Source organism: Mastacembelus armatus, chromosome 17 (assembly GCF_900324485.2).
Source record: "Mastacembelus armatus chromosome 17, fMasArm1.2, whole genome shotgun sequence".
Taxonomy (NCBI): domain Eukaryota; kingdom Metazoa; phylum Chordata; class Actinopteri; order Synbranchiformes; family Mastacembelidae; genus Mastacembelus; species Mastacembelus armatus.
The window spans coordinates 21,129,770-21,155,429 of record NC_046649.1 but is presented as its reverse complement, the minus strand read 5'-3'; the positions used below and the strand labels follow the sequence as shown (position 1 = coordinate 21,155,429).

The 25,660-nt window shown below is 41.5% G+C and overlaps 1 protein-coding gene across 7 annotated transcripts in view; it reads right to left on the bottom strand.

Annotated features, from left to right (window-relative positions):
• Positions 1 to 601: 601 nt before the first annotated feature.
• LOC113134012 (zinc finger E-box-binding homeobox 1-like) overlaps positions 602 to 25,660 on the bottom strand; it is a 61,002-nt gene continuing 35,943 nt past the window's right edge. For 5 of the 7 annotated variants that reach the window (XM_026313178.2, XM_026313179.2, XM_026313177.1 and 2 more), the window contains exons 2-8: positions 19,538 to 19,708; positions 10,165 to 10,317; positions 9,465 to 9,667; positions 9,055 to 9,172; positions 5,398 to 7,202; positions 4,501 to 4,681; positions 602 to 3,902 (exon numbers count right to left, since the gene is read on the bottom strand). In XM_026313178.2, coding sequence (XP_026168963.1) covers positions 3,193 to 3,902; positions 4,501 to 4,681; positions 5,398 to 7,202; positions 9,055 to 9,172; positions 9,465 to 9,667; positions 10,165 to 10,317; positions 19,538 to 19,708 — 3,341 coding nt within the window. In that variant the 3' untranslated portion in view covers positions 602 to 3,192. Of the gene's footprint in view, positions 3,903 to 4,069; positions 4,162 to 4,500; positions 4,682 to 5,397; positions 7,203 to 9,054; positions 9,173 to 9,464; positions 9,668 to 10,164; positions 10,318 to 14,030; positions 14,051 to 19,537; positions 19,709 to 25,660 lie in introns of those variants that run through there. The other 2 variants (XM_026313181.1, XM_026313184.1) reach the window with 2 other exon arrangements.

Genomic DNA, 25,660 nt, shown 5'->3' with positions numbered 1-25,660 from the left:
GAAGTCTGCTCCCTCAGAAAGACAAACCAGTTTGCCATACTCTCTCTGTAATAATAATGTACTGCACTTCAAGCTGCTGTATGAAGCACTTCACAAAGTCACTATCAGATCTCATGGTAAATCTTTTGGGCTCTAAGTCCAGTTTTCTAGTCTGCAGTTAGTCAGGTCTGACTTGTGTAGGTTCCAATTTGCATTGGTAATATTTCTTGCATATTGTAAAACTGCTGCCGTTTGCTCTTTTCTTACACTTTTCTAGAATTGTGTTCTCAAAAATACTGTGATTTTTGGCATTTTGGTTATTTCTGAGAATAAATGATGCAGAGTTGCCAACTGCATCATAGCAAATCTGTTCACCCATAGTTTTACTATTGTTGATATGGCTGTTTACTCCGCATGCACACCACCTACTGCACGTCCTGGAGCTTTTCCTGAGATTTCTCACTGCGCTCAATGTAGTTAAAAGGCTCTTTATTATTAGAACTGAGTTTGAGGAAAGTGGATGTTTGTAGTGTTATGGAGGAAAGAAACGTGATTTCAGACATTTCCTTAAACATTTCACGTCCTAGTCGACAAATCAAGAACCTGAAGTAAAACAAGTAACTCAGAAAATGCTGACTTATATTTTATTGTGATGGGGAGTCATAAAAATGGAGCAAAACTAAAATAAAAACAATACAAAAGACAGTGGATTTACAAAGGTTGTGTAGAGGACAAACAATATGCAGCCTTCGACAGTACAATGGAACAAGTTGGCACAAAACAAAACAGGGTGCAAACAGGGTGCAGGACAATCTAAATTTGGCTTTAAAATAAAAAGGGAGGAGTAATGTCTTCATAACAAGATCCTTCATTAAAACGGCGACGCCTCATGCTTTTAAAATCACAGAGTTTATAATTCAGTAGCTTCATTACGACGTAAAGAGCGGATGCACATGTATCAGTTTCTATTTCTCAATTAATTCTTTTTCTTTTTTTAGCTTAAAACAGAAGTCATGTTTGCAGAATACATGTTTTATCTTTTTATGGTTTTTTTTTTGTTTTTTTTTTTTGTTAAAACAAACTTCAACTCCCAGAACCACATTTTGGGGTTTTTTTTTGTTTGTCTTGAGATTACTTTTCATACTAAAATATATTATTGTATCAATTCAAACTACAGTAATGTACACTACAATGTGTAATAAATAACCATAAAAGAAAATATAAAAATAAGACACATAAATATAAAAAAGTCTTCTAAAAACTAAACAGGTACATTTTTTTTTAATCTGTGAAAAGGGTTCTAATACTGCCATTGTTGGAAAAAAACAAACAAACAAACAAACAAAAAAAAAACAGACACATAAAAACAAAAAAATTAGTCTAATACTATAAACACTGTTCGGTAAATCCAACTGAAAACACTGACAGAGACCACATTCACTAACGTTTGTTACCTGAAGTGTGTGAGTTTCTTTTTCTTACCATATGAAAACAAGTGCACAAATCAGATTCCATTTACTTTAAGCTCCTCTTGATTTGGAATATTTTTAATTACCTCCCTGCAGACTCAGGGTAGTTTTAGTTTCAAATAACTGCATCTGCATTCATAGAACATTTTCTGTTTTAAGCCTTTTTTCTTTTCTTTAACAGCAGTGGGAAACAGGTCACAATGCATTTTATATGCACAGGTTAGCTCAGTCTTGACTGTATTTCTCAATGGTTTTCAGGACAGTATCCACACATTAATTACGTATGAACTAGACTGGGAAACATAGGTCAGTCAGCTAACTATAAACTGTGCCACAACAGCATAAAAAGCCAATCATTTGCTGATTTCCTCTTTTATTACCTTAAACCTAAAAACTTTGAGATCTGAACTGTTGGTAAGAAAAAAGAAGAGAAATTCAGGACCACTATCGTGCATCTTTCACAATTTTCTTATTTCGTAAACAAAAAGATGAATCGGTTATTAAGCAAAATAACAGGCAAATTAATCTATGCTAAACTGAATTGTAGCCGCAGCCCTAATACTGTTTCCCAACTGTCATGAGTGGCTCAAATACTGTTAAAGGCCTCAAAAATATCTGCACTGATTTCCCAGAAACTATCTTTCAATAACGCTACTGTTCTGTGCAAGTAAACAAACATTAGTCAATATGAGTCTTGTGTAAATAACAGGGACATAATACTGGCTACATGTGTGAAGAAGAAATGATAATACTGTTCAATGGCACTTTTAACAGCACACAGGTCTTGCATAAGGCTGGAGGCATCGGGGTGGAGCAGGTAACAGCCCTGTTCCTTCATGGACAGTATGACTTCATATATAAGCTAATAACACTGAACACTGACTGAACTGAACTAGAGTCAAAATATGGAGAAGCTTGTTAAGAACTGCCGCTTGTGTTTTTGCATCCCAGCCCAGCCAGACGGGTGGAGTCTGCTTTTGAGTCTTCACGTGAAGACTGCACCTGTTCCAGCTGAGCCAGGCTGCAAAACAAGGGCGCCTGATGCTGGCTTTTGAGGTTGTGACTCTACCTTCCCTGATAGCACAAATTTGGTTATGGCGTACAGAAGCCACGTTCTCAACCCGGACCCCCCATCACACCCACAACCCTCCCCAAGAATACTTTGTTTTCCTTAAGGCTAACAGTCAAACTGAAAACAAAACTAAAGCTAGCTAGCCAAGACTAACACTAACACAACATCTCGCTAGCTAGTGTACGTATATAACACTGAAGGGCATACGATGCATGAGGCATGTATCCATAGGTAAACCAGGAATACTGTAGTGCAGAGGTTTTTGTTCGTAGAACTCAATAAAATACTGATTTAGGAAACTTCATTGGCAATAAAAAGGTATAGAAATCTTCTCATCTTTACAGGTCGAAATGCTTCAAACGAGAACAAGATTAGTAACACTGACAAATTAAAACAAACAAAACAACAAGGGAGTTTATGGGTACGTTTGCTTTAAAATCTGTACTTCTATAAACAATTTTTAACACTGATATTTAATTTCCACAAGAAAAAAGTCACTTTTTTTTATTTTTTCAAGTTCAGGCACACCTGGATTTTGTACACAGTAGTGGACCGTTATAATCAGGGAACTGCTGTGACTTTCTTCTGATGGCAAGATGCGGTTTTGTCTTAATTAACTTGACTTCATTGACCAACACATTCGAATTGTCCCGGAGAGATTTTCCTTCCTTTTTATTTGGCGCTTGTCACCATTTCCTCTGAGGGCTCGGTGCCGTCTGACCCCTCCGTGATGCTTTTGTCTGTATTTTCTTCACAGTCTTTGATTTCCTCTGTTTCTACACCTGCTGCTTCCTCCCTCTCTTCATTTCTTGCCTCCATCTCTTCATCCTCAATGTTATGGTCCCCCACTTCGATCTCCACCACATCACACACAACCTCCATCTTCTCTTCTCCCAGCTCTCCATCTGTCATCGTCTCTTCCTCTGCAATCTCCTCCCCCTCTTCGTCGTCATCGTCGTCATCAAAGTTACCTTCGTAGATCTCGCACTCGCCGTCGTCCACCTGCACGACACGGATATCATCCATACACATGGCCTCGTCATCATCATCCTCTTCCTCACTCTCCCTCTCATCAGAGTCCAGTTGGGAGGGCGGGGTCGTGGTCCGGCTGTCCGGCTGGAGTCCAGAACCAGAACTGGCAAACTCCGACTGAACCCTGCGAGGCCCTGAGCCAGATCCAGAGCCCGAGTTTGACCCGTCCTTCTTGCAGTAAGAGTAGCGGTGGTTCATGTGCTGGGAGTACGAGCCGGAGTGAGAAAACCGCTTCCCACACTTGTCACACTGGTACGGTTTCTCACCAGAGTGCAGCCTCGAGTGTTCGATCAGGTGGTGCTTGTGTTTGAAGGCCTTCTTGCAGACGTTGCACTCATGCGGCCGTTTTCCTGCAGATTAAACAAGAGGTCAGAGCTGAAGTCAGCCTACCAGATAACGAAAACTGAAATTCTGGTGTCAGGACCTCAACAATGGGTGGCAGAGTAAGTCTGAGGGTTTTGAGATGATTAAAAAAAAAAAAATCCTGTTACACAAAATGTTTTAATAGTTTTTATACTTTAGTTTTGAGTGTTTCTTGTAGTGGTGCAGATCACAGCTAACCGCCAACGAAACCACATTCCCAAATGATCCAAGCTCTCGCAGCTGGTGCTTCAGGGAAAACAGACAAAACACAACAAATCTCTGGAGTCTCTGTTATTACTGTGCTTTGTCTAAACTGGTTCATTTACAGGTCACATGGAGATGACATTTATGTCATAATGTCATGATAACATGTAACGTCAGAGCCTTGAAAACTAGGACCAGTTTTGGAATGAAAATCAGAAACCCTGTCAAATAAAATAAATCATATTTGTAAAAATATTTTGTTGAAGTTCTTGACAGAGATTGACAGACGCAATAAGACAAATGAGTTAATTTGTGTTAATTCAGCAGATGAAAATTCAGGGGGTGTCCTTTGTGTGTTTAAGTGAGCTTTTTCTTTCATACCTGTGTGTTCGTATTTGTGCCTGAGCAGGGAACTGCCCTTCTGGAAGACCTTGGAGCAAAGATCGCAGGGGTAGACGCCGTTTTCTAGGCGACGCTTCTTCATCAGAGAGGACGAGTCTGAGTCGTTCTGCTCCTCCACCACAGACACGCCATTAGAGATGTTGTCCAACTGCTTCTCCTGCTGTAGAACGAAAAAGAAAATGCCATTACTCATCAGAACAGAATCAGAAACAGAATGTAAACAGGCAGTATTCTGATCAGTAATGTAAAACAACACAATCAGGTGGATAAGACCTGCCAAACCACCTGAGACCCCCACATGCAGCCTAAAGTTTGACTCTGGGTGACATCATTATGGACTGAAACAGAAAGTAAAAACTTTCAGTGGTTCTTAGATCTAAGTAAAATAGATTGTTCTGAGCAAATCCATGGGACAAATATGAAACGATAACTTACATTCACTTAAATTCAATTTCAGCTTTTAGCGTTTATCTGCTGTGTTCAACTAGAAATCTAATGTATTTGAGTTTAAAACTCTGGGTCAGACAAAAGAAGCTAAATCAACGTTGACACTTGATTTCTGGGAATCTTTAACAATTTACTGATATTTGAAAATTAATGGGTGATGGTCGACATGAACTAATAACTAATGGTTAGTTGTAACTTCAGGAAAAACAGATGTCATGTCTTGTTTTTACTTTTGTACATTGAAAATTGCATAGCTACTGTATTTATGGGAATGAAGACTAGGATCACATATGAAAATAGTTACTACATTCAAAAATTAATCCACCACTTCCAGTGTTTCCAGGTTATTTACTGTATAATTTCTAATTAGTTTGATATTCATAAAGGACACAAAGGAAACATTCTTTGAAAAACATGATGTTTAACAACCTTATGGCCGTTGAGTACGACAGTCTTTGCTCCAGTGGTGTTGCCGGTTGTAGTGGCGTAGGTGTAGGTGAGCTGGGGGATCAAGATGGTTCGCTTTGCTGTGGTGTTGACGGCGCTGAGACAGCTCACAGTGCCCTGACCAGCGATGGCCACCAACGTGGGCAGCTGTGCAGCAGTGACGATGTTGACAGGTCTTCCAGGCTGCGGCGTGGTTACGTAGATGGTTCTCCCCTCCAGCTGCTCCTTCCTCAGGCAGGTCAGGTTCAGAGGCTGATCCTGCTGCTTTGCAGGAGGCGTAATTGTCTTGGTTTTCAATGCTGCTGCGATATGTTTAGGAAGGGAGAGGTCAAGTGGCTCTGCCTGGGAGTCTGGGGCGTCCGGGTCTTCGGGCTCACTTTTAACAATGACAAGGTCCCCGGTGTTGAGCCCTACTGACGTGGAGCCTGATGGAGAAGTGCTTCCAGATTCTGATGAGGCTTTGTTGGATGTTTCCTCTGTGGTATTTTCTTCTTCCTCTTCATTCTGGTTTGAGGTGTCCTCTGAACTAGAAATTGTGTTTTCAGTCTTTTTGGAAACTGCTGTAGCGTCACTACTGTGTTTTCCCACATTTTTCCCAGAGTTCATCTTTGCAAACCACTTTCTGACCACATCCACAGGAATACTCACAGACTCTGAGATCTTTGTCAGCTCCTCGTCACTGGGGTTGGCATTGGAGGCAAAATAGGTCTTGAGCAGTGAGAGGAGGTCGTCCACAGGTGGCTCCTCGAGCGTCACCCCAGCTTCACTTAGCAAAGCAGCAAAAGAAGGGTCCAGGGCTGCAGAGTCGACAGCCTCCCCATTGGCGGCTTTGCGATGCTGGAGAAGGTGCAATGCCTCCAGGTTGTCGGGACAGTCGTCACATAGTAAACATGTACTGATGCTGTTGGCTTTTGGCATCTGAGCTGTTTTATCAACCGAAGTGTTAACAGTTTCCACTTCTTTCTGTGTGGCTCCGTCTGCCCCTACGCTTGTGGCGGACTCTGCTTTGACAATGGTAAGGTCAGTTGCTTCTGGGGTTGGGGGGTCATCTGTTTTGGTGGAGGTAGGAGCTGCAGCAGTGGTAGCAGCGGGAGGGGGAGGGAGATTATTTTTGACAATAAGCGGTGTGGGCTGAGTAGTGGCAGTGGTGGCGGCTGTGGGACTGATGCTGTAGTTGATGATGATTTTCGTGGTTCCGTCTTGATCCACAAAGGCCGGCAGGCTGATAATCTGCTGCTGCGGCTGCTGGACTACAATTCCTTGTTTCCCCTGTGTCACCACCCCATTGGCTGTACCCAGCACCTGCCTGAGCACATTTCCATCCATTGCTACCTTGAGCACATTCTGCAAGTCATTCAGATTGATGCTGACAGGTGACATCAGACCCACTGTGGGCACAACCATAGCCACACCCTGAGGCAGCGCCGCACCAGGGACCACAGTGGGCTGAGTATTCCCTCCATTCACAACGCCATTAGAAACAGCTGAAGTTGCTGGTGTCGCCATCACGGACTTGCACTCATATTCCACAGGTTCAGATTTGATCTGGGTGACAGGGAGCTGCTCCTGAAGGGGTTTACTTTCCGTCTTCTCTTTAGGAACCACGCGGGCCGGGGCGATTACAACAGGTGCACTCTGTGTGGTGGGTGGGGGGGCCTTGACTGACAGTCGAGAGACACCGTTGGGGGGAGCTGCACCCACACACTTCTTACTACTGATGTGAGAGCTGTAGGAGCCTGAGTGGGAGAAACGCTTCTTGCAGTTTGAACATTCATATGGTTTCTCACCTAAAAGAAAAACAATAGAAAATCACCAAAATTATTAAAAGAGTAGTTTCACTGAATTTTACATTAGGAAGATTTTTATTCAAATTAAAACTCTGAAAACTCTTTCTCAGTACTGATCAAAATAAAAACTGATTGAGCTTCTAGTTTCCCCAATTTCAGACTTTGACTCTTTTTAATTGAAATACTTTAACAGTATAGTATTAAAAGTATCATTTTGATGTCAGTAAACAAACTAAACCTCAAACAGCCAAGTTTTGAGTTTAAAAGCTGTTTAGCTTTTTGCTTAAGTTACAGGTTTATGTTTGCACATGATTGGTGAACTCCACAAATGAAATAAAAGGCTAAACATGCAGAGTTAATACATCAGAGCAGTTATTAATGTCCTTAAACACACACAGCTACGACAAACACAAACACACAGTTACCAAAACACGACGCGACGCGTTCACGCACAAACGGAGAACAGCAGCTCGTCTCTGGCCTTGTTGTGTTCAGGACTGGACTCTGTGCTCCGACTGGACAGAATCTGATCAACCATAAACCAGAAACAGTTCTGGTTTATGTCCCGGTACCTCGTTAGAGACACGTCGTAGACACCGAGAAAACGACGATACCTTTCTTCTCTGTTTTGTTTAAAAAATCACGCAACCGTGCGGAGACGTAAACAACCACGTGCTTCCGTTTCCGCTGAAATCCAGGTGATCTGATTGGCTCTCACCTGGATGTCGACGCACTGCATCACAGGAGTTTTGAGGCGATACTCAGCCACAAACACACGAGTCGACCCCGTTTCGACCTGTTTAAACACAAACTATCACGACGAAACGTTTCGGTGCCTCGCGCAAACACGTGAAAAGCACGTGGACACACCAATCCAGGTCTCGTTACGTCATGCGCGTGTCGACCTGGTCTTGGATCCATAAAACTTCGAGGGTTATTTGAGTTTTGACTCTTACACTTTCCCATTGACGCAAACATCCCCCAAATATTTATATTTATCATATATCAAAGGACAAAGCTGTCAGTATTTTAAGATACATCAATAACTTCTATTGTTACTGAAGATAACAGCTCCGTGCTCCTGCTTCATGATGTAAACACATGTAATGTTTAGGGTTGACCAGCAGATGTCGCCCATACAGACATAAGCGGGTATAATGGATGGATGGATGCCTCATATTGATTCAGTGCTTCAGAAAGACTCGTGTCATCCCTGACTCTTTGCATAAAGTTGGGGATTTTTCTCCTCCTCGGGTTTTTGAGTCTGTCCAGGTCTGCAGGGGGCTGTCACCAGTCCAGGCTTTAAGAGCCATATGTGTGAACCACAGACTGTGTATGAGCAATGCAGCCCTTCTTACTGACACCATGTCAAACTGTATATCCTAAATACGTAGGCTGTGACCCAATTTGCAGTCACTCACATTCACATCTACTGACAATTTAGAATCAGCAATCAATCGAACCTGCATGTGTTTGGACTGTGGGATGCAACAAGTACCCAGAGAAAACCCAAGCCGACAAAGAACCAACATGCAAATTCCACGTAGAAAGGCCTTGGGGTTGAACTGGATTCAAACTTGGAACCTTTTTGCTGTGAGGCAACAGTATGAACCACTACACCACCATGACAGAAAACTGATTTGATTTGTACTTTGTATTTTTAGTTTGGCTTCTGTCCCACTGCCTGATATGAGGGGTAGGGTTTATGATCTATATAGCAAACAGGGGGATGATGAGTTCAAGGTGGCGTCACTTCTGTACAGCAGTAAAGTTGCGATATCGGCCAATTGAAGATCAGAATATGCGTGAATATGCAAATGTGCGTCTGTGTGGTGCCACTGCAACAGCTCACCACTGTGAATGCGCAGGTGCTCCTTCAGGTGGTGCTTGTATTTGAAGGCCTTTGAGCATTCGGTACACTTGAACTTACGAGTTCCACCAATTCCTCCTGTTGACTGGGACATATGACGCTGAGACAGAAAAAAATACATAGAGACAAGAAAAAGTGATAAGAAACTATAGCAGATGTGTCTCTATTTTAGATTCTTTATATTTTTTCTATTAATCATATTTGTATATCAGAGACCAGATCAAAACCACAGTAATACTGATGAAATGCTTTGACTTAGGTATTTTTCCACTGTAACAGGTCACTGTGACTACAGTAGCAGACCTCATCTGCCCTCTGTTTGGCGCATTGTGTCAATGATAAAATACTCGTCTCCTCCACTGACTCCATGTGCACAGCAGCTCGGATGTTACCTGTTCCCTGGTACCCCTGTGGTGGCTCATGTGCCTCTCCAGTTGCGAGCGGTAGGTGAAGGTGTAGCTGCAATGCGAGCAGCTGTAGTTGTCCTCGCTGGTCTCGTGGCGATACTTGATGTGCTCCTTCAGCGATGCGTTGCGTTTGTATCCACGTGAGCAGTAGGGGCAAGTGTGCAACTGGGAGAAGGAATCCAGAGTCCCTGAGATGGAGACAACAGGAAGGGTGATTCTTAAGGTCCGTTAACCTTCAAGCGGTGAACACATTGTGTGTAAGGCTTCACAGTCCTGTATCAATCACCGCCACTTTATTATTTAGCTTTGTTTAATTTTATTTCTGTGATTTCATACTAAAGAGGGGAGTCTGGACTGAGCAGAAGAGATGCACTCTAATAGGTAAATTCACCCCAAGAGTGTTTCTCTGTGTTTTCTGGTTGTAGCATGTGACTACACCCCATAATCACTTTGTTCTCCAGTGAACAGGTAGAAATTAGTAGGAATTAATGTTTAATCGTGGAACCAATTAATAATAATTTCCTTATGATGATTCATGATAAAGTGGCTAGACTGTTTTGATACTACAGTGAGTAAAGTTTTCTCTGTGCAAAACCTCAATTTAAACTTTTTAACATTTCTGATACCATCTCCAATATAATCAGGACAGTCGCTGAAATAATCAATCATAAATAAGCACAGATACCGTTTTCATCAGCGCCTCCTATCTCTGCTGGACTGTGCTCGTCCTCGGGGGCTTCAGGGTAGATGATGGCTGTGTCTCCCTGCTGGAGAATCTCCTCCACTAGAGCATCCTTCACAGCCTCCTCTTCCTCTTCCGACACAAACTCCTCTTTCACTGAAAACACACAAGTTCAAAGTGAATGCTCATTTATCAGCTGATGAGGGATTAAGCCTTTCCTTGAAAAGAAAGTATCAAGAAGCATCGACGATACACTGATATTGTATTATTGTATTATTATTAACGTTTTGCATCAAACCACTAGAGGGAACCAGAGGGCAACTTAAATATGAGCCTTGTTCCTTCTAAACCAGGACAGACTCCATATATTTCAAGTTTCTACGAAGTTCACAGTTGCAAAGCCTGAAAACTACAAGTTTTCGAAATAGCTGAGAAAAACTATTTTGGACACTTCTGAAAATTAGCCACATGGCTTTCAAACATTTCTTAGACTCCCTGATTTTTGTTAATAAACATGGTCTTTCACCAACCTGACTCTTGATGTTATGAAAGTTCAGAGCTATGTGGAAATGGAGCTGTTCTAAGTAATTAGAAGGTGTCTCCTTAAGGTCAAGAGGAAAAAGAGGAAATGACAAATTTAGCAAGACGTTAGCTACTCATTTGTAACGCTTCACACATGAAAGCCAGTGTCAATGTTTCTAGACATGTTTCATCAACCACACAAACAAATGTCCACTAAAAAAGACCCTGAGCTCCACCGACCATTTCAAGTGCAAAAGGATTAATGGTGCTAAAGGAAAAATACCAAATCTCTGGTGTTGGAATAGCTGCAATGTGCAGAGGGCCATGAGCAGTGGGGCAGAATGCTAAAATAACAACCTCACTATCTCTTAAAGTATGAACCAGCACTAATCTTTGCATTTCCCAAGTAGCATTGCAGGAATTAGAACCATCTTTGATTTATAACTAGTACCGATACATGCAGCTTATCTGATACTGCAGCTGCAGCTAAAATGTCCCATTAAAATCGATGATGTTTGAGTTCACGGTCAGAAACATGGGATGTGTTTCCCCATAATTATAATGAACCTTATGACAAATAATTAAACCAGTAGGCTTAATTTTAATGTGGCACTCCAGAGGAAAGTGTCTTGAGGGTTTAATGTTGGCAGGAAGGCAGAAATGCATACACTCACAAATTTACCTGCCATAGGCTAAATGCTTGAGTTTTTTCAGCAGGTACTATTTTCGATTTTACACATTATGTATTTTTGAGAAGGTGATGTAAATCAGTAGACTGCAATGCACTGAGGTAACCTGGTTACTGAGGGAAACTATGTTATGTGGGTAATCAGAGACTACGTTTACAAGCACCGTAGTAACCTGGTTACTGCAAATCTCCTTATACCTGCAGCAGATCAGTAATCAGATTTCTCCCCTGCCCCTGACCTCATTTGGAAGTATGGCTTATGACAGACGACGCTGTCTCATTTCCCAGGTCAGAATTTCTTTTCCTGCGGTCTGTGAGGATAGAACAGTGAGAGGCCAAGCAGACAGAGCAGCGCTTTCTTTCACAGCGCAAATTTAAAAAAGCACCAACACCAACTTTTTCAGACTTCTAGTTGTCACTTTTTAGTGTTAGTCAGACTTTGGATGCAGTTAAATACAATGACGCATCCCTGTGTATAATGATCTCTCCTTTCATCCTGCTGCTCTGCTGTCACTTCCCCTGTTTGCAGTCTTCTCTCATGCACATGCATACATTAGACACCTGCTTGCTGCTTATAATGACAATGAAATTGGTGTTCTCCAGGAGAAATCTACCTGTGGAAATCAGGTTTCCCAAATCCTCTGCCCATGTTTACATGACACTATCTTATTAGACAAATCTGACAGTTACCCAGCTGCCCGAGGCATGTAACCACACTTCATATATCTTCTTTGGTTCTCTTCATTTACTTTCTCTTGGTCTAAACTCAACTTTAGTGAGTATCTGTTACTCCTGGGTTGAATTCAATGCAGTTGCTCTGTAGATGACCATTGCCTTATTGTGTTAAATACTAATCTCTTCAAAAACAGCAAAGAAACTGGGACAGAGACGTTTCTATGTGTAAAAACACTGATAAGAACAAGCTGGAGGGGAAACTGTGACCAGTGTTGCCACGGCGATCAAGCTTTTTAAATGCAGGCAGGACCGATGCCAAAGACCACGCCTCTTCCTGCAGAGCCTTGTCAGGGACAGGTGCAGCTGTGTGTGTGCGTTAGTCTGCAGGCTCTGCAATCACAGGACCAGTCATAAAAAGGAGCAGGGAGGAGTCTGTGCTGTTCTGAGTGAGTGTCTCTGTGTGTGTGTTCATAAAGAAGAGGCGGGCTGAGGCCGAGCCCTGTTAAGCCTCATTTTAAACACACAGATCTTAGCTTCCCATGATCTCATCCAAAAGCTTTCCAAATCTCTTTCCCCCTTAGACACACTCTCATCTACCTTTCATGCCTCTTTCTCCACCTCTTTACTCTGCCTCTTTTTTCTCCCAGCACCTCTTCTTTTCTCGGGGCCTTACTGCTCTCATCTACACCTTCTATTGTTTCACCCTGTCTCTGTCCTCTCTCTCTTTATAAATGGTTATCCATCCAAATGCAGAAAAAAAAATCTACAAAAAAAAAAAAAAAAAAAAAAATGCTGCGTCTCCATCCACTACAGTTATGTGAATATTAGGAGGCGGTTCCATTAGATAAATTAGTTTCTCACTCATTAAACTACTGCAGAAGTAAAAGGTGCAACAAGCAGAACCAGAAGAACCTCAAACACTAAAAATGGAAATTTGGCCCTCTAGCCATGCTTAGCTGGCTTTGTTGACACCTCAAAACTGAACTTTTGGAAAACGCTGACGTAAATCCTGTCAGAAGCTGTGTGGTGGTAGAATTAAAAAAAAAAACACTTCTAACTTTATCTCTGATTGCTCATTTAAATGTCAATGATACAGTTCAATGACGTTTACAATATGACACTGCAAGTGTTGTCACTGGCTGTATTTTTCTCCAGCCAGATAACAGGGAGCCATGTAGTCGGATCAGTTTGAGTTCAGCTGCATTAAAACACAATGTGCAGTAGGTGGAGAGCAGCTGGGGACAGAGGGGGAGGTTTAACCCACTGAAACTGCCCAGAGTAACTTCTGCAACTGAATCACAGTGAAGAAGAAATTTAACCATTTGCTGTTTCTCAACATATAGTGAAGGAGAGCTTTGTAAAAACAACCTGAAGAAATGAATACAAATGAAATCATTCAGAATTAGCCTGTTTAGTAAAAGATGTCTCACTCCTTCCCTCTTCTCCCAGTCCCTCGAAAGCTTTCTGTTCCTTTGCATTACTCCCTCTTGCTTATTTATTTCCCTGCTTCAGTCTTTCACCATTTTTCTACGTCCTTCTTCCTCTACATTACTCTCAATTATCACAGTGGGCTTCTACCTATCTATCTTTCCACTTTCTCCCATAACCCCTAGCTCCATCTGGCTCTGCACCTTCATCTCTTTTCTCCAAATTCCCTCCTGTGCCTCTCTTTGTTTCTTTCCCCACTCACTCCCTCCTTCACTTGATTGCTTCATTTCTTCTGACCCTCCTTCCTCTTCTCTGATACACCTCTCCACATATTTTCCCACCACACTCTACAATTACACTTAATGCCTCCCAAAAAGCCACGCAGTAATAATGACCAGGACATGCAACACACACATGTGGCATATCAGACTGGAATGAAAACAGGAAATCATGTGGTTCACATACACACACACTCACACACATACACACTTAACAGGACACGTTTGCAGACACACATTGGCAGAGTTATTCACGAGCACACACTGCACTCCTATACCTTGCCAGAACCTGTCACTGTGAGTCCGTGGTGAATTTATAAGGCAGGATGGATTGGAGCTGCAGTGCGGCCCAGACTGCAGGGGGAGTAGCAAACTCTAATCTCTTACCAGAGGGCTAGTTCAACACGAGCTGCCCTCCCTGCTTTCTCCTCTCGCCTCAGACGGGCGGAAAGAAAGGAGTCAAAGTCAGACAATCCAAAAATATCACGCAAAGTCTTTGAAGGCTTCCCACCGTGGCTCCACAGCGCTGCAACATTTCACGACTTTTCCATGACTTCCCTCCAACACGGCCAGATCGCTTCCACACACGCTGAAACCGTTTCTCCTTCCTGGTTTGTTAATGTTTTTCTAAAGGAGTGAACAGCTTGGTTTCTACTGCAGGTGCAGCTCAAATAGGCAATATCAGCAGGTATTAGATTGAATGCATGACTCAAGTCAAATACACTGTTACACTCCTGTAGACTCATTGATCTAATGCTTATAAAAGAAATCCCAGCGACACTTTTTGAAAATTCTGTATTTTTCCAGAAGTGTGACGTTACGTTGGTCTGTATATAAACATAATGTTACCAGCACTTAGGTTGTGGTTTTATGTATTAAAGACCTCTTAAAATAAAGGTACAAATATGCACAGAAGTTTAGTATCATTCATTATTATCATAAAAAGCACCTGACAGTAAAGGTCAGCGGCTGGAAACCAAAGCAATCAGACAATAAATAAATTATTTCTCTCTCTGTACAACATTGCATATTTTACTATGGCCTCACAGCTACGCACCAAAGTGCTACAACCATAAAAAAATAGTAAAAAATGCAAATGGTATACACAAAGCAGCACTTTCCAATGAAAAGGCAGGTTTTCGACCTGCTGACATGCCCATGAGCAAGCCACTGGAGCTGCGCCAGCTCTGATAGCTGTGCTCTGAAGTGGATCCCTAGGAAGGCCAAAGCCAAGGCCAGTTTTATACATAAATTAATAAAAGTAATCTAGAACAGCTCAGTGCTCTAGCATTAGATGTATGACTAGCCTTGAGAAGCTTGTAGAGGTCCATAAAGGAAAAAACATAATATGTGACAATATCCTCAATGCAACTTAAAACGTTTTTGTTGCACACAGTTATTTAGCAAATGTGTAATGCAGTATTGGATAATCACTCAGAACCAACGATTTATCATGATAAATGATAAAATATACTGTATTTATCAGTAGAAGTATCAAGTCATAAAAAACTTGTAGGAAGGCAGGAAAAACTTAACTGCACCTTTTCCGCATTCGCATTAGCAGAGTGGCTTGACTGTGTCTTAATAAATATATGACTCTTAAGTGTTTTTAGACTTCAGACAGGTGAATTATGGTGACTTTATACTCTAAGCTATTAACTAAGCAGTTTCTCAGACCTAATATTAGCAATAATTGTAATGCATTTAGTTTGTATCTCCCCGTGATGGACTGGTGATTTGGGTGTACCCCACCTCTCGCCCAATGTCAGCGGGGATCTGAAGACTTTAAAAGTGTTCTGAATGCATTCTCAGTGAATGATATCATGACTTTTAAAATTCCACTCGAACATTTCAGCCAGTGTAATGGTGACATTGTTTCTTAAATTACTACTAAACTATTGGGTGTTTCGCATTTCTGTACTGCAGTTTCACGTCTGCTAATAATGTCTGCTATGCAGCACATTATGCTGATGTCAGGGTCCGATAGCTGCAGTATGAGCAGCTAGAGAACGGGGCACGATGAGGCCTACAGAAGTTTGAGAAGGTATTTTGTCCAAAAAAGTCAAATAAGTGGTGTCAGCGGTGTGATTTACTGAGCTGCTGTTCTGTTTCTAATCAACAATAATAGCTAAAGTGAGCCGGGGACCACATGTCACTTCAAACACAGAGAGGCTTTCACATAATATCTGTAAGTTCAACACTTGGGAGAAGAAGAGAGGAAAAGAAATGAAACAAACATAGAAAAGGTAGGTGGCAAGAGAAGCAGAAGAATACAAAGAAATGAAAAGGGATCAGTGAGTAGAAAAGTAGCAGGTAGACAGGAGAGAAAGGAGAGCTGAGAGAGGGAGAAAAACAAAGTTAAAGAGAGTGAGCTGCACTCATGAGCACTGCTCACACCATGTAAGGCTTTATTCAGCAACAATGAACAAGCCTGGAGCGCAATATCTCTGAGTGTCACATTCTCGACATCTCCATGGTTTTAGTATTTCCTGCTTGGCTGTAACTAACTGCTGCTCAGATGAAGGCAGATGCTTGCGTGGGCTGAGCTGTTTGCAGGGAATCTGGGATTAAAAGGGCATTGAGAAGTGCTGTAAACACAAGCCAATCAACCTCTGCTGTTGAATACAGACTTGGTTCTGCCTCTGCTTATTAAATCTTGTGGTATGTTTGCTGCTTGGTTAGTATGCTAAGGTGTGTTTTTGAAAGCGTGCGTGTACGGGTATGCAGCTAATCCTGCAAACTTACTGGAGGGTATGTGAAGGTTTAAATGTAAAAGTTTTAAAGAGCTTTGTCAAGCACCTTGAGGTGAGATGAAAAGCAATTTAAAAAACAAAATAAAGTCATAAAGCTTCCAAAACATCTTCTGTGTGCACTTCCTGCAGCTGCTGAAATTTCAGAAACTATAAATGGGCAGAATAAGAGGAAGAACAGCAGGAAACTAATTGATAACTGACATCAGGTTTAGCTGTGCTTAATAAAGCACATGTGATGCATCTTGCATGACTAAACCTGTCCTATATTAATCTACAAGTGGACAGGCAGTGCAAATAAAACCTGTCTGCACTGACAAACAAGACGCAGTTTAGCTGACTCAAGCCCCCACAGTCACACACAATCCCACTAGTGCTAATGAGGGAACTCACTAAATCATTATTTCACCAACAAGTCAGTCAACTCCCATGTCTGTGCCAAAACACACTGAGCTGAAAATCTATTGAAAAATAATAAGTTTTAGTTTGTTAAAGACATCACACTGGACAAATAAAAAATACTTTATAATTTAATCAATAATTTAAAATAATTGTTAGTTGCGGTCCTACTCTGAAGATACTGAAATAGAAATATAAAAAGCACTTTAAAAATAGGTATGAGTAGGTGTTTGTTTTCCTCATCAATATTTCAGTTTATGCAGCTAAAGACTTCAGCATGTCATAAATACAGAGGGGAACATTTGGAACAAACACACATCAAGCTGTCATAAACACAACACGTGGCACAGTATTAAAAATAAGATCTCTACTAAGTGTTTTAAGACAATGAAACATCTGAAGGCTTTACATTCAGCTCATTGTAAGACTGTTTCTGATGTGACACCCTAATAGTTTGCCAGTTTGACACCAGACACAGGACGGACATGGCACGGTACGAAGATGAAGCCTGTTATTGTGCTTTGTGAGAGAGATGGAGCGGGAGATGTCAGTCCAGGAGAATGCTGTGTGTTGTAGTTAGATTAGTCTTTAGGGTGGGGTGATGTACAGGCAGTCAGCGAAGAGAGGACAGACAGAAAAAGCAGAACATCTGGCTCTGCAGGCGAGCGGGCGTTCCCCAAGGCTGAGAGGAGGGTGGAACTAATCTGATCAAAGAGAGAGCAGGTAGACAGACACTGACAACCAGTTTTATACATGAGCTCCAAATCACCAACAGTAAAGAATAAACCCCTGTATGCTGTGTAAAAATAGGTCATATTGTGAGATGGATCTAATAAAATCCTGGTTGCAACCTGTGTTTGTTTATCTCAGACTGGTTGATGAATACCTGGTGAATCCTAGGACAAAGATGAAAACATCATCATCATCAGCCAGAACATTCTGCTTAGTTTCATGGTGTATTTTTGTAGCGGAAATAACAGTGTGAGAATTTGCTCTTACACTCACTGTCTGAATTTTGATGCACGCTGTGTTTGGTAGCCAAAGCTCCAAATCAGCCATCGATGAATGACCAAAACATTTTACCTTTTTTTTGCCTAGAAAAGCTGAAATACAAAAAAAAAAAAGTCTTATAGATTTTACAATACAAGAAAGACTCAACTATCATCATAACATAACTTCAATACTAATGTAGTAACAATGAGTGACTTGATGAAACTTAGCTGTCTATATAGTCCATCATATCTACCTTTGATTCTCTGCTTTAAAGCTGTGACTGAACTAAAGTCTCACTTTGGTTTTCACGTTAGCAGTCGTCGTTTTCATCTGAGCCGTGGCTTCGTAATCTCATTTGAGCATCTTTACTATTTGCATCGACCCGCATGCTGTTTGTAGCGGAGCAGTGCATCAATCTCATACCGAACACTAAAAACTGGGAATAAGAGGCTGAGCTTCACCTGCTCTGTTTTTTGTGTGTGTGCATTGACTTCTATTTTCTTCTCTGTATGAAAAAACGAGGAGAGATAAATCTTGGACTGTATCAGTTAAAAAGTGTTAGTCTGTCAGAGAATGTATGGGATTTATCCAGGTTTGTTGGATGTGAGTTGGAAATTACGCAGGAATACCTCCGCATGACTGCAGGCAAGATTATACATAATTTAAAGTGATACTGAAGTGTGTCTGTTCCTCATGCTTACATGCTTATGTTCCCTCCTTCTTTCTGTTTCTCTGCCTCTGTACCTCACATTTTCTCTTCACCTTGCTCAGATTCTCTGGTTTCTGGATCACTCTTTGCTTCTCTGTTGATCTGAAAATGTCACACCACGCTGAGCTGTGATCGTGTTCAGCTGACTCACGCTTTCAGCTTTTCTGCACAGCATCAGAAAAGAATGCTTAGTTTATGTGTTTTTAATCCTCGCAGTATCTGGCCATTACATTATTTAACTAAGAGGCAAAGACTTAAAAATGAATCGTGTACAATATGTGTGGGACTGTTACACAATAATGCAGAGCCAACTCAGTGAACGTTAGTCTGCTTCTGTCCTGATTTGGTTCCACTTGATAACAGTTGTGTGGATAATCTCACCACCTGTTCTAATTTATCTACTGAAACAGACGAGCCAACACATGACCATATAAAGATGAGGCTACTATCAGACACTGAGCCGACTCATTCCTTTGTGAATGTACAAGAAAAGCTTTCTTTACAGCTTTGATAATTCTCAACATATTGACATTTTAGGACAAATTCTTGGCCACTATTGGAGCCGGATACTGTCCAGATTTGTTGATTCACCTCTGTGCAATTACAGTTAATAACAGTCTAACCTTCCAGAACAGCTAGTACCAAGGTACACCTTGGTAAAAGTTTAACTTAAGTGTTGCAGCAGAATTGTGTGGAGACAGCTTGTGAGCCTGCAATAGGTAGCTCCCAGCTGGGAATGTGTGTTACTGTGAGATTCTGAAAGAGGGCACTGCTGAGAAAAGAGCAACCATGCTGAGCAAACCTTCCCAGGATTAACAAATAATAAGACGATCAATCTTGAACATCCAGTCTGAAGCCAGGCAATGGCTGACCTACATTTACGTTAAAAAAAATACTGCACATGTAATGACCCGTTTCCATGATGGTATCTCACCTCCGTTCCAGGAGCCATTGTGGGATAATACTGTGTCATGGCTGGCCTGCAGTGCGGCCCCGTCCACATCGGAGACCTCGGGTTCCTGCAGGCTGTCCTCCTCCACAATGTGTAGCTTGTCCTCGTCATCGGAGTCTGAACTGGCTTCCAAGCCATTATTGAAGTTTGTCACTGCGGAGAAGAGACGAAGAGATGGGAGATGAGCTCCTGTGTACCATGTACAGTGATGGAAGACTTTAGCAGCTCCACTTTAGATCACACTTTTTCAGTCCCAGTGCTGAGAAGCCAGTGACCTGCTGCTTTAATCAGTGTCTGATTTACATCTAGGACGCAGAATAAAGGCAATTAACTGCAATTACTGGCAAAACCGACATCAGTGTGATTAGCATTTATATGACGGAGACCAGTCTGATTGTACTTTACAGATGGCATCTATGGAAAACAAACCCTTAACCCTAATAGTGTTCATGCTCTCATTTTCTTACTTGGTTGTACAAGAAAAACACAAGAGGAAAGAGCTTAACAGCATAGCCTCACACGCTGTCAGATCATTTCCAGTTGTCTGGATTTTAGTTTGACATATTTGCTTGAGGACGTATGCCAATGTGTGATTTTACACTCCAATACATGTACAATAAAAATGATGATCAAATATGGTGTAACAAAAACATGCTGTCATTTGTATGGTCTGAGTCACAGCACCTATACTTCATGTATCTGCTAACTAGCACAGCACAGCCTCATTGAACTGCAGATCAGAAAACACACTGTACTTGGTAATGTCTGATGTTGTGTATTTTAATACTGAAGATAAATCAAGATTATTAAAGTAAAGGAGCAGAGATGAAACTGAAATTAAAAAATACTGAATTGAAAAACAAAAAATATCTCATGTTCCAATTTAGATATCATTCATCTGCATTTAAGCATTTTCACATTTCAAGATATGAGCAATTCTCCAGTTCGACTTTCATTGTCGCAAACAAACTAGAGAAGGATTTACAAATGATGGTTGTACAACTTGTGTGACAAACACAAAACATATGTAGATAATTACACTAATAGAAAATGGGTGTAACATATTGGTATCACATTGCATGTTCTCTTGATTCGGAAACTCTCAAAACTTGGTAAATCAACTAGTAAACTACCAAACTAATGTCAAGTCCAGCACAGTAAGGCTGCATCAACAAGGCCAGATCTCCTGGAATCATTTGCTCCAACATGTGTGAAGCATAATCTTGATCACATCCATCACTTGCTGTGTTGCTTCTCTCCGTGTACTCCGAGAACACAAACAGAAAAAGGGCAAACTGTAGCCATGGTGAAAAATAATCACTTGTTTATCAGCCTGAGAAAGAAAATCTATTTTACACAGTCAGTGAGTTTGTCTGTGGGCTATTGCTTCTTAATGGAAGCTCAGAGTGAAAAATGGGCCAACTGAACTGGTGTGCATGAACTTAAGAAGGAGAAGTGTGTGTGTCATGTTTGTGTGCTGTAGATGTTGGAGGTGTGAGGGTATATGAAGATGTAAGTGTTGATGCTGTAATTACTATTTCACCGTCAGCATCAGAGCACATATGACTGTGTGAGCATGAATAAGTATATAGGGACAGTGTATTAAAGTGTGTGCGTGAGTGAGTGTGTGTGTGTGTGTATGCTCTCCACAGGGAAGCTGTACATCTTCACGGAGGTGCTGAAGATGCCTAATGAGGAAAGCTTGAGCTGTTTGTTCACAGGTGACAGGTGCACACAGATACACACATATACACACACATACACACACACACATGGGCCCCAAACCACAGAACAACCTCTATATGTGTGTAGTTCTGCACTGCTGCATGAAATGACATTATGAAATGCTACGATGTCAGATAGTGCCGTTAAGCACTCACAGACCCTTGCATGCACACACTGGAGACCAGATGACGTACAGCTAATGTAACCCAGCTACATTTATGACACACCCTGAGTGCACGCACTTCCTACGAACACACACATGCTCCTATGTCACCCCTCCATAAGAGGTGTGGTGCTTTCTGGAGACGATGCGGTCACTGCTCCAGACAGATGAGTGAAGCTTGGAATGCAAAATGTGTGTGTGTGTGTGTGTGTGTGCGCGTGTGTGTGTGTGATGGGTGGGTGAGATCGATGCAGTCTGAATCGATGGAAGAGGCTGGGTGAGTCATGGAGTAGAGCAAAAAGAGATGAGTATACGGTTTGCATAGGCAAGAGCTCTAGTCTGTGATTTCATACGAGCCGAAGGACAGAAGAATGATGTTTACACCAATTCTGCTGGTTGCTGTTTCAAATCCATAGATGTGCAAATGCTAAAGACCATGGCTCATTCCCAGCTCAGTTCAGCAAATATTCGCAAGTTGTAGCACACACATAGTGATTCTGTCACTTACAACAGTACAAAAATGTCAAAAATTGCAGTAAATGCCCATCAGTACAAGATGAGTACAAGATGAATTCTTCAGACGTCTTGTTTCGATCAATCAAAACTCCAAAAACCAAAGATCCTCACTTGAAAGACAAGAAAAAACAAGAAATGTTCATAAAAGAGAAGCGGTAAACAGTGTCTGTCAATCAGCTCTACCATCAACCAAATGAAAAACACAGATAACCACTTGGCAACTGCAGCTTCCCCCAGCTCCACAGGTTTATTTAGTTTTGCTAATGAAGGATGAAGAAGGAAACAAAACAATAATAAAAGTAAAAGTTGGTTAGGCCGTCACTTGCCTCTACCAAATTTCACTACTTTTCATAAGTACGTACCTCCATCAGTGGCCTTTTTGTTCGATATCACATTTATTTGATGTAATCTGGGCAACATCTGATGTAAAGAGTGACCAAAAACCTAAATGGTAACGTGAGTGAACCCTTGTGGTTTGGCTAAATGCAGATCCACGCTGACGTTAATATCTACCCACTAAGTCAGAACACAGCATTCCTGCAAGCAGTGAGCTCCTACAAATCAACAAACTGTGTCTCTCTTCATTCAGACAAACACACACATTGTTAACCAGACAGGCTTATGGCTATTCCAGTAATAGAAAAGTCTATATTTTCAGATGAACAGCTCGTATCTGCTCGGCACACCAGAGCCGGCCGTTGCAAACAATGCAGGCTGGAGGGAACAGCAACCAGCTGAGCTCCAGATAACACAGAGTCATGGAGAAGACACTTAATAAAATCCCAGGAATCATACACAAGTAGTCACTGTTATTTTCTTTACTGAAGAGTGTTGTCAGACTGATGCAACTGACAGGACCTGGTAGCACAAGGCTGAATGACGACAGCATTAATGGGTAAAATGATTAAAGGATTTTATTAGTATTTATTAATTTATTAGTATTTTTCCCCAACAATTATCTACAGTTTCCAAATACTTGAATGCTCTATTCTACCAAATGTGAGCATCTGTGTAAACGAACAAATCTACCATCTTCATAGCAATAATCTTATTTAGAGTTAGCATTCAGGTTCATCTTTGAACTGCATGGTTGTTTTATCTGAATGAACTTAAAAATGCACAGCAAGTAGATGCATAAATTCTGCCCGTGTTTAAACTGCAACAAACTAGACTTTAAAATAAAAATACACTGATCAGTCCACAACACAAAACAATGATGTAACAGATGCGTCTCATCCCAGTTTAAATGCTGTAAAGTCCCTCTGCTTACATCACATCTGCTTGCAATAAAAGATGATACACAAATGGTGTAAAACAGCAAAATAAGCACAAACACACAGCAACATTAGAGCGTTTTTCTCTCTTTTAACTTTGGATTCGATTACACACTTATCTGGTCAAAAGACTTCAGCATGCTACATGTGGTTTAATGACACTAGACTTCAGGATTTCTGGGTATTGTTGTCTCTCATGCTGTGGTTCACTTTTGTCAGAATAATTTCAACAATCCAACATGTTCTGAGGGCGTCTTAGTAAGTGAGACAAGACCACCATCATCCTGACTACACATGGGCCAGACAACTCTGTGCTATCTCTGCTGTCCTCCCAGTGAAGTTACTGCAGCATCAGGCAGGGGGCAGCACTGAGCACAGTTAGCTGCTTCCCAACACGTGATCCCAACACACGCTGAACTTTTCTATTGTGTGCATGTCTGCGTGTGTGTGTGTGTTTTGTGTTAGAGAGTTATTGTGTTGGGGAGAGAGAGGGAAATGTGTCAAGTGAACTGTTAATCCCCCATCTGCAGGTCTGTAAGGAGGGGAGGTCTCTGAGACGAAGAGGGAAGTCTAGACAATAGCATTCCTCCCTTCCTGTCATCCATCTCTCTCATTAAGACTCTGTTTCATAACAGACCCCTCCATTATTATGATCCCAAACTGAAGGTTTATTTTGGATTCTGCCACTTCATGATTGAAATCTGTCGTAAAATATTATCACCAATAAACTCTTGTTTGGCTTTATCCAGTAATTCGTATTATAGATAAATCATGTATGCTGCACTTCTCAAAACTGAAACAAATTCTAATAAAAAAACTGCAAAACAAGCCGAGGAGTAAAGGAAACAATGGGGAGGAAATCAAACTAGTTTTGCAACTTGAACTTCTAAACTTCTAAGACCTTGTTTTCACTTATTTTTGCAGGTATATTAACTCCAAACATGGCAGGAAAATTATCACCAGCTGTTGAACTTCAGCAGTAGATGCAGTAACCATCTTCTTTCTCACCTCATTCAAACACGTTTCCAGCACCTCTGGCTATACATGAAAATGTATTTTCATTTTATCGCCAAAACACTTTGTTTATATTGAACCAGTTATTTGGCAACAGGAAACGCACACACCAAGTCATAAAACTGCTTTAATTGCAAGGTGCACTGCCAGCAGCACTTCACTAGTAGGGTGAAATTCCCCTGATATTAAAACAAGGAAAATGTTACACTGAAGTTGAGAGCAATAAGTCACAGGGTGGGATTCATAATATCCTGTGTGCCTCATCAGACTTAGCTTGAACCTTTAATCAGTTAGATTAACTGAAATTAAAAAAATATTTGCAATAAGACCTTAACAGGGGAGCAGCACCAATGATGAACAATAAACATGGTTGAAAATAAAATGTAAAACAAAAACAAATCTTAGTCTAAGTCTTAAATCCTGTCGGTGGATGAGCGTTCTCCCCTTCATGTATCCCTCCTGCCCTTTTGCCGACTGAAAAAGCCGAAAATGCCTTCTTCAAATAGCTACTCTTGAGAAAACAGGCAGAACACAGCAGCGGCAGTTCACTGAGCGAGCACCAAAACTTCTGACTTCCTAGAAGTGACTGCACTGGGCAGCCAGACCCACATCAAGCCACGTGACCCTCCTTGGGAAATCATGCGTGTCTGACACACCACAACACAACTGTGACTAGACCACATGGCCTGGTATCTGGGTCAAAGGTCAGATGCTGTGCAGTGGGAAGAGGGGAAAGGAGGGTGAGGGAGGAACAGGCAGGAAATAGGCTGCTGCAGTGTGTAGGTGCAGTCCACCAGCAGGACTGTATTCTGCAGCCATGCTAGCAGCTCTGCAAAGCTGCACACAGAGGTGCTTTGACCTAATGCTAACACCAGTGTGCTAACATGCTGAGGTGTAGTAGGTATAATAATCACCATGTCTACCATTCTAATAATTGATAATTAGAACTTAATACAGACAGCAGGCTGGTGTTATTAGTTTTGCTCGTGTTTGTTTCTAAACTGGACAAATGCCATGTGTTGACCTGTTGATGGCGCTAGATGAGAAGCACAAACATGAACCTTATGGTGTTGCCAGAGGAAAAGTCAAGGGAGCATCAGTATCACCTGGTGGTAGGACTCCCTGCCGGGAAGGCATGAATGTCTTTTCAAAGTTTCATGGCAATCCATCGAGTATTTGTTGAAACAGCTAGGAAGGGCCTTTAAACATCAATCAGCTTGGATTTAATACAAGGTAACTAATAAATAGCGAACAGTTCATCGCAGTCAATCACTAACTAAAGACCTGATGATACTTCCCACAGCTGAGCAAACACTCATTATACTGCAGGTGAATGAAAGTGAGTCAACTCCTGTACTTGTGATCTGTTATTGAACAGTCGTCACCAAAGTAAGACATGAGCAAAACACGAGA